Source organism: Bombina bombina, chromosome 8, assembly GCF_027579735.1.
Source record: "Bombina bombina isolate aBomBom1 chromosome 8, aBomBom1.pri, whole genome shotgun sequence".
Lineage (NCBI taxonomy): Eukaryota > Metazoa > Chordata > Amphibia > Anura > Bombinatoridae > Bombina > Bombina bombina.
In genome coordinates this window covers 172,094,356-172,112,100 of record NC_069506.1, presented here as the reverse complement: position 1 = coordinate 172,112,100, position 17,745 = coordinate 172,094,356, and the positions used below count along the sequence as shown (strand labels likewise).

Genomic DNA, 17,745 nt, shown 5'->3' with positions numbered 1-17,745 from the left:
TTTTTATATTGCGCTTGGCTGGATTCTGGAATTTTTAGGCTAGTGCTTTGGAGGGGAGGGGCCTCTGTCTCTCTCTCTCTATCTTCCCCCTCTGTCTCTCTCTCTCTCTCTCCCCCCTCTGTCTCTCTCTCTCTCTCTCTTCCCTCCTCTGTCTCTCTCTCTTTCCACCTCTGTCTCTCTCTCTTCCCCCCTCTGTCTCTCTCTCTCTCTCTCTTCCCCCTCTGTCTCTCTCTCTTCCCCCTCTGTCTCTCTCTCTCTCTCCCCCTTCTATCTCTCTCTCTCTTCCCCCTGTCTCTCTCTCTCTTCCCCCTCTTTCTCTCTCCCCTTTCTCTTCCCCTTCTGTCTCTCTCTTCCCCCTCTGTCTCTCTCTCTCTTCCCCTTGTCTCTCTCTCTCTCTCTCTTCCCCCTTGTCTCTCTCTCTCTCTTCCCCCCTCTATCCCTCTCTCTCTTCCCCCCTCTGTCTCTCTCTCTCTCTATTCCCCCCTCTGAGTCTCCATCTCTCTCTCTCTCTCAATCCCCCCCCCACTGTCTCTCCTCTTCTGTCTCACTGTCTCTCCCTTCCCTCTGTCTCACTGTCTCTCCCCTCTTCTGTCACACTGTCTCCCACCCCTCTGTCTCACTGTCTCCCCCCTCTGTCTCACTGTCTCCCTCCTCTGTCTCACTGTCTGCCCCCCTCTGTCTCACTGTCCCCCCCCCCCTCTGTCTCACTGTCTCCCCCCCTCTGTCTCACTGTCTTCCCCCCTCTGTCTCACTGTCTCCCCCCCTCTGTCTCACTGTCTCCCCCCCTCTGTCTCACTGTCTCCCCCCAGTCTCACTGTCTCCCCCCTCTGTCTCATATGAGATGGGAGGGGAAGAGGAAGTAGGTAAGTGAATCAAAAAGGGGGTGGGAGGGCCCTGCTACACTTTTTGCACACTCCCGAGCTCTTATGAGTCCGTTGCTACTCCTTGGAGCCTTAACCTTGTTCTTAGAGTTTTGCAGCAGGCTCCATTTGAGCCTATGCATTCCATAGATATTAAGTTGTTATTTTGGAATGTTTTGTTTCTTATTGCTATTTCTTCTGCTCAGAGAGTCTCTGAACTCTTGGCTTTGCAGTGTGATTCACCTTACCTTATCTTTCATGTAGATAAAGCGGTTCTTCGTAGTAAGTTTGGTTTTCTTCCTAAAGTTGTTTCTGATAGAACTATTAATCAGGAAATTGTTGTTCCTTCTCTATGTCCTAATCCTTCTTCTAATAAGGAACGTTTGCTGCACAACTTGGACGTTGTGCGTGCTCTGAAATTCTACCTACAGACGACTAAAGATTTTCGCCATTCTTCTGCCCTGTTTATTTGTTTCTCTGAGAAATGTAAAGGTCAGAAAGCTACTGCTAACTCTCTTTCTCTCTGGTTGAGAAATATAATTTGTTTGACCTATGAGACTGCTGGACAGCAGCCTCCTGAGAGAATTACAGCTCATTCTACAAGGGCTGTATCTTCTTCTTGGGCTTTCAAAAATAAAGCTTCTGTAAAACAGATTTGCAAGGCGGCAACTTGGTCTTCTCTGCATACTTTTTCCAAATTTTCCAAATTTGATACTTTTGCCTCTGCTGAGGCTTCTTTTGGGAGAAAGGTTCTTCAAGTGGTGGTGACTTTTGTTTAGGTCTACCTGTCTTGTCCCTTCCTAGTCCTCTGTGTCCTCTAGCTTGGGTATTGGTTCCCAACAGTAACTGAGGACGCCGTGGACTCACCATATCTTAGGAAAGAAAACAAAATCTATGCTTACCTGATAAAATTATTTTTTACTGATAAATTTATGGTGAGTCCACGGCCCGCACTTATTTTTATTTTACTAAACCTCAGGCAACTCTACACCTTGTGTTACTCCTTTTTTCTCATTTACCTTCGGTCAAATGACTGCGGTTTGTAGGAAGGGAAGTGATACTTAACAGCTTGGCTGTGGTACTGTTTGCCTCCTCCTGCTAGCCAGGAGTGATATTTCCAACAGTAATTGAGGACGCCGTGGACTCACCACATCCGGAAATAAATAAATTTATTAGGTAAGCATAAATTTTGATTTTTGCTTCCTTTTTATTTTTTCCTTCCCTCTGCAGATTTAACAGCAAACAAACAACTTACAGTTAAGATGCAACAGGCTTTTTAATGCTTCTGGGTCTAAAATTCTTGTGTTTGCAGCACTAATGAACTGAGACACATGACAAGGTAGCTCTATATATTGCTGAATTTAGCCGTTCATATAGCCCACACAAAAGTCATGAGAAAGTATTTGCAAGCTTGCAAAATATATAGACTACAAAACTACAAAGCATCTCAAGTAGATCAACACATCGAGATATAGAAGGTAAAGGAAATTTGATTTCAGTAAGTATAAGAATCACTACAGGCATTAGAACAATAGATAGTCATAGTTAACAGTCCATTAAAGGGACACTAAACCCAAATTTTTTCTTTAATGATTCAGATAGAGCAGACAATTTTAAGCAACTTTCTAATTTACTCCTATTATCATTTTTGTCTTCATTCTCTTGCTATCTTTATTTGAAAATGCAGAAATCTAAGCTTAGGAGCCGGACCATTGTTAGTTCAGCACCCTGGGTAACGCTTGCTGATTGGTGGCTACATTTAAAATGGCATGCTCTATCTGAATCATGAAAGAAAAAATTGAGTTTAGTATCCCTTTAATGCCAATAAAATCGGTTACCCTTAATATATGGTTGGTTCACATCTGTTTAATTTATTAATTTAACTAGTCATAAATATTAAAAATATATACGGCTAGATTACGAGTCTTGCGTTATGAGGGGTGCAGTGCTAATGTGCAGTTTTTTCTCACCGCTCACTTACCTGCAGCGCTGGTATTACAGGTTTTTACAAACCCGGCGTTAACAGGCAAGAAGTGAGCGTAGAGCAAAATTGTGCTCCATACTGCACTCCAATACCAGTGCTGCTTAAGGCAGCGGTGAGCTGGTTATCCGTGCTCGTTCACAATTTCCCCATAGACATAAATGGGGAGAGCCAGCTGAGAAAAACACCTGCAAAAAAGCAGCGTAAAACTCAGTAACGCAGCCCCATTGATTCCTATGGGGAAACTAAAGTTATGTTTACACCTAACACCCTAACATGAATCCCGAGTCTAAATACTCCTAATCTTACACTTATTAACCCCTAATCTGCCGTCCCCGACATCGCCGACACCTACATTATACTTATCAACCCCTAATCTGCTGCCCCCAACATCGCCGACACCTACATTATACTTATTAACCCCTAATCTCCCGCCCCCAATGTCGCTGCAACCTACCTACATTTATTAACCCCTAATCTGCCACCCCCAACATCGCCATCATTATTCTAAATTTAATAACACTTTAAACCTAAGTCTAACCCTAACCCTAACACCCCCTAACTTAAATATAATTTAAATAAATCTAAATAAAATTACTATCATTAACTAAATTATTCCTATTTAAAACTAAATACTTACCTGTAAAATAAACCCTAAGCTAGCTACAATATAACTAATAATTACATTGTAGCTAGCTTAGGGTTTCTTTTTATTTTATAGGCAAGTTTGTATTTATTTTAACTAGGTAGAATAGTTACTAAATAGTTATTAACTATTTAATAACTACCTAGCTAAAATAAATACAAATGTACCTGTAAAATAAAACCTAATTTAAGTTACACTAACACCTAACACTACACTACAATTAAATAACTTACCTAAATTAAATACAATTAAATACATTAAATAAAATTAGCTAAATTATAAACCCCCCCCCCACTAAATTACAGAAAATAAAAAAACAAATTACAAGATCTTTAAACTAATTACACCTAATCTAAGAGCCCTATTAAAATAAAAAAGCCCCCCCCCCAATAAAAGAAAAACCCTAGCCTAAACTAAACTATCAATAGCCCTTAAAAGGGCCTTTTGCTGGGCATTGCCCCAAAGAAATCAGCTCTTTTACCTGGAAAAGAAATACAAACAACCCCCCAACATTAAAACCCACCACCCACACAACCAACCCCCCAAATAAAACCCTAACTAAAAAAACCTAAGCTCCCCATTTCCCTGAAATGGCAATCGATGGGTATTGCCCTTAAAAGGGCATTTAGCTCTATTGCTGCCTAAAGCCCTAACCTAAAAATTAAACCCACCCAATACACCCTTAAAAAATCCTAACACTAACCCCCGAAGATTCACTTCGTCTTCATCCAAGCGGCAAGATGTCCTCAACAAAGCCGGCAGAAGTGGTCCTGCAGACGGGCAGAAGTGGTCCTCCAGACGGACAGAAGTCTTCATACAGACGGCATCTTCTATCTTCATCCTTCCGACGTGGAGCGGCTCCATCTTCAAGACATCCGGCGTGGAGCATCCTCTTCCAACGACGGCTTCTTCGGAATGAAGGTACCTTTAAGTGACGTCATCCAAGATGGTGTCCCTTAGATTCCGATTGGCTTATAGAATTCTATCAGCCAATCAGAATTAAGGTAGAAAAAATCCTATTGACTTATGCAATCAGCCAATAGGATTGAACTTCAATCCTATTGCCTGATCCAATCAGCCAATAGGATTGAGCTCGCATTCTATTGGCTGATTGGAACAGCGAATAGAATGCAAGCTCAATCCTATTGGCTGATTAGATCAGCCAATAGGATTGAAGTTCAATCCTATTGCCTGATTGCATCAGCCAATAGGATTTTTTCTACCTTAATTCGGATTGGCTGAGAAAAACACCTGCAAAAAAGCAGCGTAAAACTCAGTAACGCAGCCCCATTGATTCCTAGGGGGAAACTAAAGTTATGTTTACACCTAACACCCTAACATGAATCCCGAGTCTAAACACTCCTAATCTTACACTTATTAACCCCTAATCTGCCGTCCCGACATCGCCGACACCTACATTATACTTATCAACCCCTAATCTGCTGCCCCCAACATCGCCGACACCTACATTATACTTATTAACCCCTAATCTCCCGCCCCCAACATCGCTGCAACCTACCTACATTTATTAACCCCTAATCTGCCACCCCCAACATCGCCACCATTATTCTAAATTTAATAACCCTTTAAACCTAAGTCTAACCCTAACCCTAACACCCCCTAACTTAAATATAATTTAAATAAATCTAAATAAAATCACTATCATTAACTAAATTATTCCTATTTAAAACTAAATACTTACCTGTAAAATAAACCCTAAGCTAGCTACAATATAATTAATAGTTACATTGTAGCTATCTTAGGGTTTATTTTTATTTTACAGGCAAGTTTGTATTTATTTTAACTAGGTAGAATAGTTACTAAATAGTTATTAACTATTTAATAACTACCTAGCTAAAATAAATACAAATGTACATGTAAAATAAAACCTAACTTAAGTTACACTAACACCTAACACTACACTACAATTAAATAACTTACCTAAATTAAATACAATTAAATACATTAAATAAAATTAGCTAAATTATAAAAAAAAACCCCCACTAAATTACAGAAAATAAAAAACAAATTACAAGATCTTTAAACTAATTACACCTAATCTAAGAGCCCTATTAAAATAAAAAAGCCCCCCCCCCCAAATAAAAAAAAAAACCCTAGCCTAAACTAAACTATCAATAGCCCTTAAAAGGGCCTTTTGCGGGGCATTGCCCCAAAGAAATCAGCTCTTTTACCTGAAAAAGAAATACAACCAACCCCCCAACAGTAAAACCTACCACCCACACAACCAACCCCCCAAATAAAACCCTAACTAAAAAAACCTAAGCTCCCCATTGCCCTGAAATGGCAATGGATGGGTATTGCCCTTAAAAGGGCATTTAGCTCTATTGCTGCCCAAAGCCCTAACCTAAAAATTAAACCCACCCAATACACCCTTAAAAAATCCTAACACTAACCCCCGAAGATGCACTTCGTCTTCATCCAAGCGGCAAGATGTCCTCAACGAAGCCGGCAGAAGTGGTCCTGCAGACGGGCAGAAGTGGTCCTCCAGACGGACAGAAGTCTTCATCCAGACGGCATCTTCTATCTTCATCCTTCCGACGTGGAGCGGCTCCATCTTCAAGACATCCGGCGTGGAGCATCCTCTTCCAACGACGGCTTCTTCGGAATGAAGGTACCTTTAAGTGACGTCATCCAAGATGGTGTCCCTTAGATTCCGATTGGCTTATAGAATTCTATCAGCCAATCGGAATTAAGGTAGAAAAAATCCTATTGACTTATGCAATCAGCCAATAGGATTGAACTTCAATCCTATTGCCTGATCCAATCAGCCAATAGGATTGAGCTCGCAATCTATTGGCTGATTGGAACAGCGAATAGAATGCAAGCTCAATCCTATTGGCTGATTAGATCAGCCAATAGGATTGAAGTTCAATCCTATTGGCTGATTGCATCAGCCAATAGGATTTTTTCTACCTTAATTCGGATTGGCTGATAAAATTCTATTAGCCGATCGGAATCTAAGGGATGCCATCTTGAATGACGTCACTTAATGGTACCTTCATTCCAAAGAAGCCGTCGTTGGAAGGGTATGCTCGTCGCCGGATGTATTGAAGAGGGAGCCGCTCCGTGTCGGAAGAATGAAGATAGAAGATACCTTCTTTCCAAAGAAGCCGTCGTTGGAAGAGGATGCTCCACGCCAGATGTCTTGAAGAGGGAGCCGCTCTGCGTCGGAAGGATGAAGACAGAAGATACCGCCTGGATGAAGACTTCTGCCCATCTGGAGGACCACTTCTGCCGGCTTTGTTGAGGATATCTTGCCGCTTGGATGAAGACTTCTCCCAGTAAGTGAATCTTCAGGGGTTAGTGTTAGGATTTTTAAAGGGTGTATTGGGTGGGTTTTATTTTTAGGTTAGGGCTTTGGGCAGCAATAGAGCTCTTTTCAGGGCAATGGGGAGCTTAGTTTTTTTTAGTTAGGGTTTTATTTGGGGGGTTGGTTATGTGGGTGGTGGGTTTTACTGTTGGGGGGTTGTTTGTATTTCTCTTTCAGGTAAAAGAGCCCTTTTAAGGGCTATTGATAGTTTAGTTTAGGCTAGGGGTTTTTTTTTATTTGGGGGGGGGCTTTTTATTTTGATAGGGCTCTTAGATTAGGTGTAATTAGTTTAAAGATCTTGTAATTTGTTTTTTATTTTCTGAAATTAAGTGTTTTTTTTGTAATTTAGCTAATTGTATTTAATTTATTTAATTGTATTTAATTTAGGTAAGTTATTTAATTGTATTGTAGTGTTAAGTGTTATTGTAACTTAGGTTAGGTTTTATTTTACAGGTAAATTTGTATTTATTTTAGCTAGGTAGTTATTAAATAGTTAAGAACTATGTAGTAACTATTCTACCTAGTTAAAATAAATACAAACTTGCCTGTAAAATAAAAATAAACCCTAAGCTAGATACAATGTAACTATTAGTTATATTGTAGCTAGCTTAGGGTTTATTTTACAGGTATTTAGTTTTAAATAGGAATAAATAGGAATAATTTAGTTAATGATCTTGGCGGTAGAGGCTGTACCGCTCACTTTTTGGCCTCCCAGACAGACTTGTAATACCGGCGCTATGGAAGTTCCATAAAAAAAAACCTTTACGAAATGTACGTAAGCTGGTTTGCGGTAAGGCCAAAAAAGTGTGCGGTACACCTATACCTGCAAGACTCATAATAGCAGCGGGCGTAAAAAAGCAGCATTAGGACCTGATAACGCTGCTTTTTTACCTTAAACCACAACTCATAATCTAGCCATTAGGTAATTATTACATTAAATTAAGAGAAACATATCTCTCATAAAGATGTACAAACTGCTTTAAGTACATTTGGTTTAAAATGTACAAACTGGACTAAGTACAAGGATAGTGGAACGAGGCAAGTATCTACAACAATGTTAGGATGGATATTCTCCTTTCAACTTTTTTAACTTATATGCCAACATATACATTTGATTATGTGTTTTTTTTTGTTTGTTTTTAGATCACCATTAAGCTGCTTTATGTTTATGACTGATGTGATTACAACATTGATTGTCAGATTTGAACCAAACTCTTGCCCTAAAATCCAGTTATATCCGTTTTAGAATGAGTAATTCTAACCACAGCCAAAAAGCACAAACTGGCCTAACATGCAGAATACAAACATGTTGTTTGGGGGCCTTAATGTTTCCCTTTATAGCTTTCTATTTGCCCTTACAATCCAAAATTAATCAATATGGGGCATATTTATCAAGCTCCGTATGGATAAATCTAGCCCTTTGCGTGCCTTTGTTTAAAGGGCAGGGCACCCGTGCAACCAACACTTCCAATTTCATCTCCTTAATTGAAGCACCTGACTCCAAATAACTTTTGGAGAAATTGTTAACACAGAGGTGCACTTGAAAAGTAAATCTGTATGTGTGTTATTAGTTTAGTCAGAATTTGTCTGTCGTGATTTATATGAAAACACTTTTTATTAATAATCAATGCAGAAGGCTTCGAGTTGTGCTTCCTGAGGTTTCTCATTCTCCCTTTCCTTCCTCCGCTGGCCAGTGGCTCGCAAGGTTACAGTTGCTTGATCGCACTTAAGACCTAGCGTGACTCGTCACCTGTTGACCACCCTCATCTTTCCCTTCTTTTCCCACTGTTTTGTTTCTATCCTCCCTTCAAAGTCACACTCAAGACATGGAAAGGACCGAGCTGATCCAGAAGGCCAAATTGTCAGAGCAGGCTGAGTGCTATGATGACATGGCAGCCAGCATGAAGGCTGTTACAGAATTTGGTGAGGAACTGTCAAATGAAGAGAGAAATCTCCTTTCTGTAGTCTATAAGAATGTTGTGGGAGCACGGAGGTCTGCTTGGAGGGTCATCTCTAGTATAGAGCAGAAGACAGAGTGCTCTGACAAGAAGCTGCAGATGGTGAAAGAATATAGGGAGAAAGTGGAATCAGAGCTCAAAACAATCTGTGGAACTGTCTTGACTTTACTTGACAAATACTTAATAGCAAGCTCAACCGTCCCAGAGAGTCAAGTCTTTTAACTGAAAATGAAAGGAGACTACTACTAGGGATGGGCAAAAGTTTTGCAACATTCGAAAAATGAAACAAATTTTAACACATTCGTTCATTCAAATCGAATTTCGAATGTTTACATAACATTCTAACATTCGATTTTCAAATGTTCAGTTTCGAATTTTACGATTGCATTCGAATATATTAGTTTAGAAAAATTTGAATTTATATTTGTAATAGTATTTCTAATGCTTTCTTTAAATGTAATATTCGAATTATGCAATATTCGAACTCGAAAAATTCGAATTTATATGTTTGTAATAGTATTTCTTATGCATTCTTTAAATGTAATATTCAAATTATGCAATATTCTATATAGAAACATTTGAAATTATATATTTGCATCTATTAAGTATCAGTTTACTAGATTCCCTCCCTACCACATGAACTATTGAACTTCTGAATAGTATTTGTTAAATAGAATGTTAAATTCGAAATTTTGAATTATAAACATTCAAATTCGAAAGTGACATTCGAAAACTGTAAATAGCATTCGATTATAGAATTTGTAAGAAAATTTGTTCGGATTTATAATTCGAATTTCGGTAATAACATTCGTTCTAACATTTGACTTCGGAAATTTACACATTCACCCATCCCTAACTACTACAGGTACCTTGCTGAGGTGGCAACTGAGGAGGATAGGACTCAGACAATAGGAGACTCTCAAACATCTTATTAGGAGGCGTTTGACATCAGTAAGAAGACAATGCAGCCAACACATCCCATTCGCTTGGGCCTTGCTCTGAACTTTTCCGTATTCTACTATGAGATTCTCAATTGTCCGGAAAAGGCTTGCTTACTGGCCAAAACTGCTTTTGATGAAGCCATTGCAGAACTCGATACACTGAATGAGGAATCTTACAAAGACAGCACTCTCATAATGCAGTTACTTAGCGACAATTTAACATTATGGACATCCGACAATACAGCAGATGAAAGTGATACTGTAGAGCAAGGCGAAAACAACTAATTTGCAGTGGGTGCAGCTCTCTTCCTCAAGAATACTTTTTACACCACTCCATTCCTTATTGTTCAAATGGATTTCCTGTAGCAATGAATCCATCCATTTGTAAGGGAATTCAACTGTTAATAGTCTGTTCACGTTGCAGTTATGGGTGAAATCCATCTTAAATTTTATTTTATTTTTTCCTTTCTAGCCTTTTCGGTGTGCATTTTCTGCTGTAGATAAGTATTAAGTTTAACTTCATGCTAAAATAAACATAAGTAATTTACAAACACTTATGTAGAGGACTTGAAGCCTATATGGTATTTAAATAAAAAAAAGAAGAAAATTGCAAACATCGATCCCTAAAAAACTTTCTTCCCTCAGTGTAAAACATTCATCTAGTTAACTGCTACAAACATACAGCTAGATTACGAGTTGTGCGTTAAGGTAAAAAAGCAGCGTTAACAGGTCCTAACGCTGCTTTTTTATGCCTGCTGGTATTACGAGTCTTGCAGGTTTACGGGCCCCGCACACTTTTATGGCCTTACCGCAAACTTACTTACGTAATCTTCGAAAACCCTTTTTTCTATGGGACTTCCATAGCACTGGTATTACGAGTCTGTCCTGGGAGGCCAAAAAGTGAGCGGTACACACTCTACCTCCAAGATCCCTAACACATTCTAAAGTCAGTAGTTATGAGTTTTACACTACAACGCCGTAGCATAAAACTCATAACTAAAGTGCTAAAAAGTACACCAACACCCATAAACTACCTATTAACCCCTAAACCGAGGCCCTCCCGCATTGCCAACACTATAATACAATGTTTAACCCCTGATCTGCTGCTCTGGACATCGCTGCCACTATAATAAATATTTTAACCCCTAAACCGCCGCACTCCCGCCTCGCAAACATTATTTAAATATTATTAACTCCTAATCTGCCGCCCCTAACATCGCCGTCACCTACATTATATTTATTAAACCCTAATCTGCCGCCCCCAACGTCGCCGCCACAATATTAAATTTATTAACCCCTAAACCTAAGTCTAACCCTAACATCCCCTAACTTAAATATAATTTAAATAAATATAAATAAAATTACTACCATTTACTACATTATTCCTATTTAAAACTAAATACTTACCTATAAAATAAACCCTAAGCTAGCTACAATATAACTAATAGTTACATTGTATCTAGCTTAGATTTTATTTTTATTTTACAGGCAAGTTTGTATTTATTTTAACTAGGTAGAATAGTTATTAAATAGTTATTAACTATTTAATAACTACCTAGCTAAAATAAATACAAATTTACCTGTAAAATAAAACCTAACCGAAGTTACAATAACAGCTAACACTACACTATAATTAAATCAATTTAATTATAGAGGTTAATAAATCTAATATAGTGGTGTCAACGTTGGGGGCAAGAGATTAGGGGTTAATAAGTGTAGGTAGGTTGCGGCGACATTGGGGGCGGGAGATTAGGGGTTAATAAATATAATGTAGGTGTCAACGATGTTGAGGGCAGCAGATTAGGGGTTAATAAATATAATGTAGGTGGTGCTGATGTCCGGTGCGGCAGATTAGGGGTTAATAAGTATAATGCAAGTGTCGGCGATGTCGGGGGCATCAGATTAGGGGTTAATAAGTGTAAGATTAGGGGTGTTTAGACTCGGGGTTCATGTTAGAGTGTTAGGTGTAAACATAAAATGTGTTTCCCCATAGGAATCAATGGGGCTGTGTTACTGAGTTTTACGCTACTTTTTTGCAGGTGTTAGACTTTTTCTCAGCCGGCTCTCCCCATTGATGTCCATGGGGAAATCGTGCACAAGCACATACGACCAGCTCACCGCTGACTTAAGCAGCGCTGGTATTGAAGTGTGGTAAGGAGCTCAATTTTGCTCTACGATCACTTCTTACCTTTTAACGCCGGGTTAATAAAAACCCGTAATACCGTCGCTGCAGGTAAGTGAGCGGTGAGACAAAGCTGCTCGTTAGCACCGCATAGCTCCTAACGTAAAACTCGTAATCTGGCCGAAAACTTTTCTTTCCACCCTCCTATCATTATATATATTTTTATTTATTTTTTGTTAATTTTAATTTTTTTTAACTATTTGTTTGTTCAAAATGTTAACTTTATTTGGTTATTGATGTGTGGTTCAGATCCTTTTTTGCTAGTTTGGCTGTCTCTTAGTGATTTTAAAACTGGCAAAGGCATGAACCTATGTCTGAGACTGGTAACTGTTTGGGTCTTCACACATTTTGTTTGTGATTTTTTTAATTTTTTTATTGGTTTGTTTTTTGTTTCTTTTCCCTCCTGTCCAATTGAGAACCTCAATCTCTTCCAATAAATATTCATTACAATAATAAAAAAAAAAATAATAATAATCAATGCAGAAATCCAGGTAATACCAAAAGGTTTACAATCTTGCAACTGTAGAAAAATGCTTTAATCAGAAACTGAAACAGTTAAATAATCTGCTGAAAAGTGTAATTTTGTCCCCATTTAAAGCAATAGGAGGTGTTATTATTGCACATTGTGGGGTTGGAATGTAAAAGGTTTGAATTTGAAAAGCCCATGTGATTCCGTTCATATGGGAAATCTGATTAATTGAGTGGTGGCCTAAATTAGGTGTGCGTTTTATATTTTCCAGACAGGTTAAACTTTTTTAAATAAAAAAAATATAAAAGACCCACTTGAAAAAATGACTAACTGATTGCAGATTAAACATTGTTTTGAACTAGTCAAATAGCACTATGTTTACATATATAAGGAAATAACAGAAATGGTGAGACTGGCCCTTTAAATTCTATCATCCTCAATTTTGTATATCTATAAATAGATCAGACCTAATATCAAGATAATGCTCAGCAGCTGACTCTAAGTGTGACTGTATACATACCTCCCCATAGTAGCTTAACAGCTTCAGATAAACCTTTAATCTACTTTTGAAAGCATTTGCTTACAAGGGGTGAGAAAATCTGTTCTCACCCCTAACACAGGCCAGGTTTTTTTCTGGATATTCCATCAAGAGAGCAGGTGGTTCTCTTTTCAAGGCACCAACAATCTCTCATGTTCATATTGAGGCATCCTGCAATAACATATATTTTAGCCATCCGATGCAGAAAGAGCCCCTCTGTGGCCCTCTCTGCATCGGCCATCGATTGCCGTGATCGTTGGTGGGTGGGAGCCGATGGGGGAGGCAGGTGGGCGGCCATCGATGGGAGGAAGGAGTAAGAGGATGGTGGGATCGTAGGCAGGGTCACCTGTGCCACACACAGGCGCGCGCGTGCACGGGGGCAGCAGGCAGGCACGTGCACGGAAGCAGGAGTGGGTAGGAGGCTACACTATGGCACATTTCATTTTGTACATACATTGGGAGAAAGGCCTGGGGAGGGTGGTAATTATTAGCTAAGGGATCTGGGAGGGGGTTGGACAATAAGGTAAAGAGCTGTTTGGGAAGGATCAGTGGGTAGGATGTGTCAGGTGGGAGCCTGATCTCTACACTAAAGCTAAATTAACCCTGCAAGCTCCCTACAAGCTACCTAATTAACCCCTTCACTGCTTGGCATAATACACGTGTGGTGCTCAGCGACATTTAGTGGCCTTCTAATTACCAAAAAGCAACGCCAAAGCCATATAAGTCTGCTATTTCTGAAAAAGGGGATCCCAGAGAAGCATTTACAACCATTTGTGCCATAATTGCAGAAGCTGTTTGTAAATAATTTCAGTGAGAACCCTAAAGTTTGTGAAAAAATTTGTGAAAAAGTGAGTGATTTTATTTATTTGATCTCATTTGGCGGTGAAATGGTGGCATGAAATATACCAAAATGGGTCTAGATCAATACTGGGTTGTCGTCTAAAAAAAATATATATACATGTCAAGGGATATTCAGGGATTCCAGACAGATAGGGACATGAAACCACCAAAAATGATTTCATGATTCAGATAGATACCATTTTAAATTTTAAAATTAAGTTCTATGATTTTTTTTTATATATATCTAAAGTACAAAATGACAATAGAAAGAGAAAAAATAAATAAATAAAACACATCACAACAGTAAAACATAATTTATGTAAGAACTTACCTGATATATTCATTTCTCTCATATTGACAATGAAAGTCCATGAGCTAGTGACGTATGGGATATACAATCTTACCAGGAGGGGCAAAGTTTCCCAAACCTCAAAATGCCTATAAATACACCCCTCACCACACCCACAATTCAGTTTAACGAATAGCCAAGAAGTGGGGTGATAAAGAAAGAAGTAAAAAGCATCAACAAAGGAATTTGGAAATAATTGTGCTTTATACAAAAAATCATAACCACCATAAAAAGTCTTGCCAATATGAAATAAATACATTTATCAGGTAAGTTCTTATATAAATTATGTTTTATTTCATGTAATTGATAAGAGTCCATGAGCTAGTGACTTATGGGATAGCAATACCCAAGATGTGGAACTCCACGCAAGAGTCACTAGAGAGGGAGGGATAAAATAAATACAACCATTTTCCGCTGAAAAAAATGAATCGACAACCCAAAATATAAGTTTAATCCCATAAATGAAAGGAAAAAACTTAAATCAGAAGCAGAAGAATCAAACTGAAACAGCTGCCTAAAGAACTTTTCTACCAAAAACTGCTTCCGAAGAAGCAAATACATAAAAATGGTAGAATTTAGTAAATGTATGCAAAGAAGAACAAGTTGCAGCTTTTCAAATCTGATCAGCTGAAGCTTCATTCTTAAAAGCCCAGGAAGTGGAGACTGATCTAGTAGAATGAGCTGTAATTCTCTAAGGAGGGGCTTGACTGACTCCAAATAAGCTTGATGAATCAAAAGCTTTAACCACGAAGCCAAGGAAACGACAGAAGCCTTCTGACCTTTCCTGGAACCAGAAAAGATAACAAATAGACTAGAAGTCTTCCTGAAATATTAAGTTGCTTCAACATAATATTTCAGAGCTCTCACCACATCCAAAGAATGTCAAGATCTCTCCAAAGAATTCTTAGGATTAGGACACAAGGAAGGGACAACAATTTCTCTATTAATGTTGTTAGAATTTACAACCTTAGGTAAGAATTTAAATGAAGTCCGCAAAACTGCCTTATCCTGATGAAAAATCAGAAAAGGAAATTCACAAGAGAGAGCTGATAATTCAGAAACTCTTCTAGCAGAAGAGATTGCCAAAAGAAACAACACTTTCCAAGAAAGTATTTTAATATCCAAATAATGCATAGGCTCAAATGGAGGAGCCTGTAAAGACTTCAAAACCAAACTAAGACTCCAAGGAGGAGAGATTGATTTAATGACAGGCTTGATATGAACCAAAGCCTACACAAAAGGAAGTTTAGCAATCTTTCTGTGAAATAAGACAGAAAGAGCAGAGATTTGAACTTTCAAGGAACTTGCAGACAAACTTTTATCCAAACCATCCCGAAGAAACTCTAAAATTCTAGGAATTCTAAAAGAATGCCAAGAGAATTTATGAGACACCATGCAATGTAAGTCTTCCAAACTCGATAATAAATCTTTCTAGAAACAGATTTACGAGCCTGTAACATAGTATTAATCACGGAGTCAGAAAAACCTCTATGACTAAGCACTAAGCGTTCAATTTCCATACCATCAAATTTAATGATTTGAGATCCTGATGGAAAAATGGACCTTGAGATAAAAGGTCTGGCCTTAATGGAAGTTACCAAGATTGGCAACTGGATATCCAAACAAGATCCACATACCAAAACCTGTGAGGCCATGCTGGAGCCACCAGCAGCAAAAACGATTGCTCCATGATGATTTTGGAGATCACTCTCGGAAGAAGAACTAGAGGCGGGAAAATATAAGCCGGTTGATAACACCAAGGAAGTGTCAACGCATCCACTGCTTCCGCCTGAGGATACCTGGACCTGGACAGTGGAATACCCCACATCTGAACAACTTGAGAAAACACATCTGGGTGGAGAGACCACTCTCCTGGATGTAAAGTCTGACGACTGAGGTAATCCGCTTCCCAATTGTCTATTCCTGGGATATGAACCACAGAAATTAGACAGGAGCTGGATTCCGCCCAAACAAGTATCTGGTATACTTCTTTCATAGCTTGGGGACTGCGAGTCCCACCCTGATGACTGACATATGCCACAGTTGCGATATTGTCTGTCTTAAAACAAATGAATGGTTCTCTCTTCAATAGAGGTCAAAACTGAAGAGCCCTGAGAATCGCACGGAGTTCCAAAATATTTATTGGTAATCTCGCCTCTTGAGATTTCCAAGCCCCTTGTGCTGTCAGAGATCCCCAAACAGCTCCCCAACCAGGGTTGGACGAACGAAAGAGGCCCCTAGAATAATACGTTGGTGATCTAACCACCAAGTCAGAGATAGTCGAACATTGGGATTTAAGGATATTAATTGTGATATCCTTCTATAATCCCTGCACCATTGGCTCAGCATATACAGGGAGTGCAGAATTATTAGGCAAGTTGTATTTTTGAGGATTAATTTTATTATTGAACAACAACCATGTCCTCAATGAACCCAAAAAACTCATTAATATCAAAGCTGAATAGTTTTGGAAGTAGTTTTTAGTTTGTTTTTAGTTTTAGCTATTTTAGGGGGATATCTGTGTGTGCAGGTGACTATTACTGTGCATAATTATTAGGCAACTTAACAAAAAACAAATATATACCCATTTCAATTATTTATTTTTACCAGTGAAACCAATATAACATCTCAACATTCACAAATATACATTTCTGACATTCAAAAACAAAACAAAAACAAATCAGTGACCAATATAGCCACCTTTCTTTGCAAGGACACTCAAAAGCCTGCCATCCATGGATTCTGTCAGTGTTTTGATCTGTTCACCATCAACATTGCGTGCAGCAGCAACCACAGCCTCCCAGACACTGTTCAGATAGGTGTACTGTTTTCCCTCCTTGTAAATCTCACATTTGATGATGGACCACAGGTTCTCAATGGGGTTCAGAACAAGGAGGCCATGTCATTAGATTTTCTTCTTTTATACCCTTTCTTGCCAGCCACGCTGTGGAGTACTTGGACGCGTGTGATGGAGCATTGTCCTGCATGAAAATCATGTTTTTCTTGAAGGATGCAGACTTCTTCCTGTACCACTGCTTGAAGAAGGTGTCTTCCAGAAACTGGCAGTAGGACTGGGAGTTGAGCTTGACTCCATCCTCAACCCGAAAAGGCCCCACAAGCTCATCTTTGATGATACCAGCCCAAACCAGTACTCCACCTCCACCTTGCTGGCGTCTGAGTCGGACTGGAGCTCTCTGCCCTTTACCAATCCAGCCACGGGCCCTTCCATCTGGCCCATCAAGACTCACTCTCATTTCATCAGTCCATAAAACCTTAGAAAAATCAGTCTTGAGATATTTCTTGGCCCAGTCTTGACGTTTCAGCTTGTGTGTCTTGTTCAGTGGTGGTCGTCTTTCAGCCTTTCTTACCTTGGCCATGTCTCTGAGTATTGCACACCTTGTGCTTTTGGGCACTCCAGTGATATTGCAGCTCTGAAATATGGCCAAACTGGTGGCAAGTGGCATCTTGGCAGCTGCACGCTTGACTTTTCTCAGTTCATGGGCAGTTATTTTGCGCCTTGGTTTTTCCACACGCTTCTTGCAACCCTGTTGACTATTTTGAATTAAACACTTGATTGTTTGATGATCACGCTTCAGAAGCTTTGCAATTTTAAGAGTGCTGCATCCCTCTGCAAGATATCTCACTATTTT

At 39.1% G+C, this 17,745-nt stretch overlaps 1 protein-coding gene across 1 annotated transcript; it reads left to right on the top strand.

The window, feature by feature from the left end:
• Positions 1-8,644: 8,644 nt before the first annotated feature.
• On the top strand, positions 8,645-9,016 carry LOC128638074 (14-3-3 protein theta-like). Its single transcript, XM_053689940.1, has one exon. The coding sequence runs from the start codon at positions 8,645-8,647 to the stop codon at positions 8,996-8,998; it is 354 nt and encodes a 117-aa protein (XP_053545915.1). The 3' UTR covers positions 8,999-9,016.
• Positions 9,017-17,745: the final 8,729 nt, after the last annotated feature.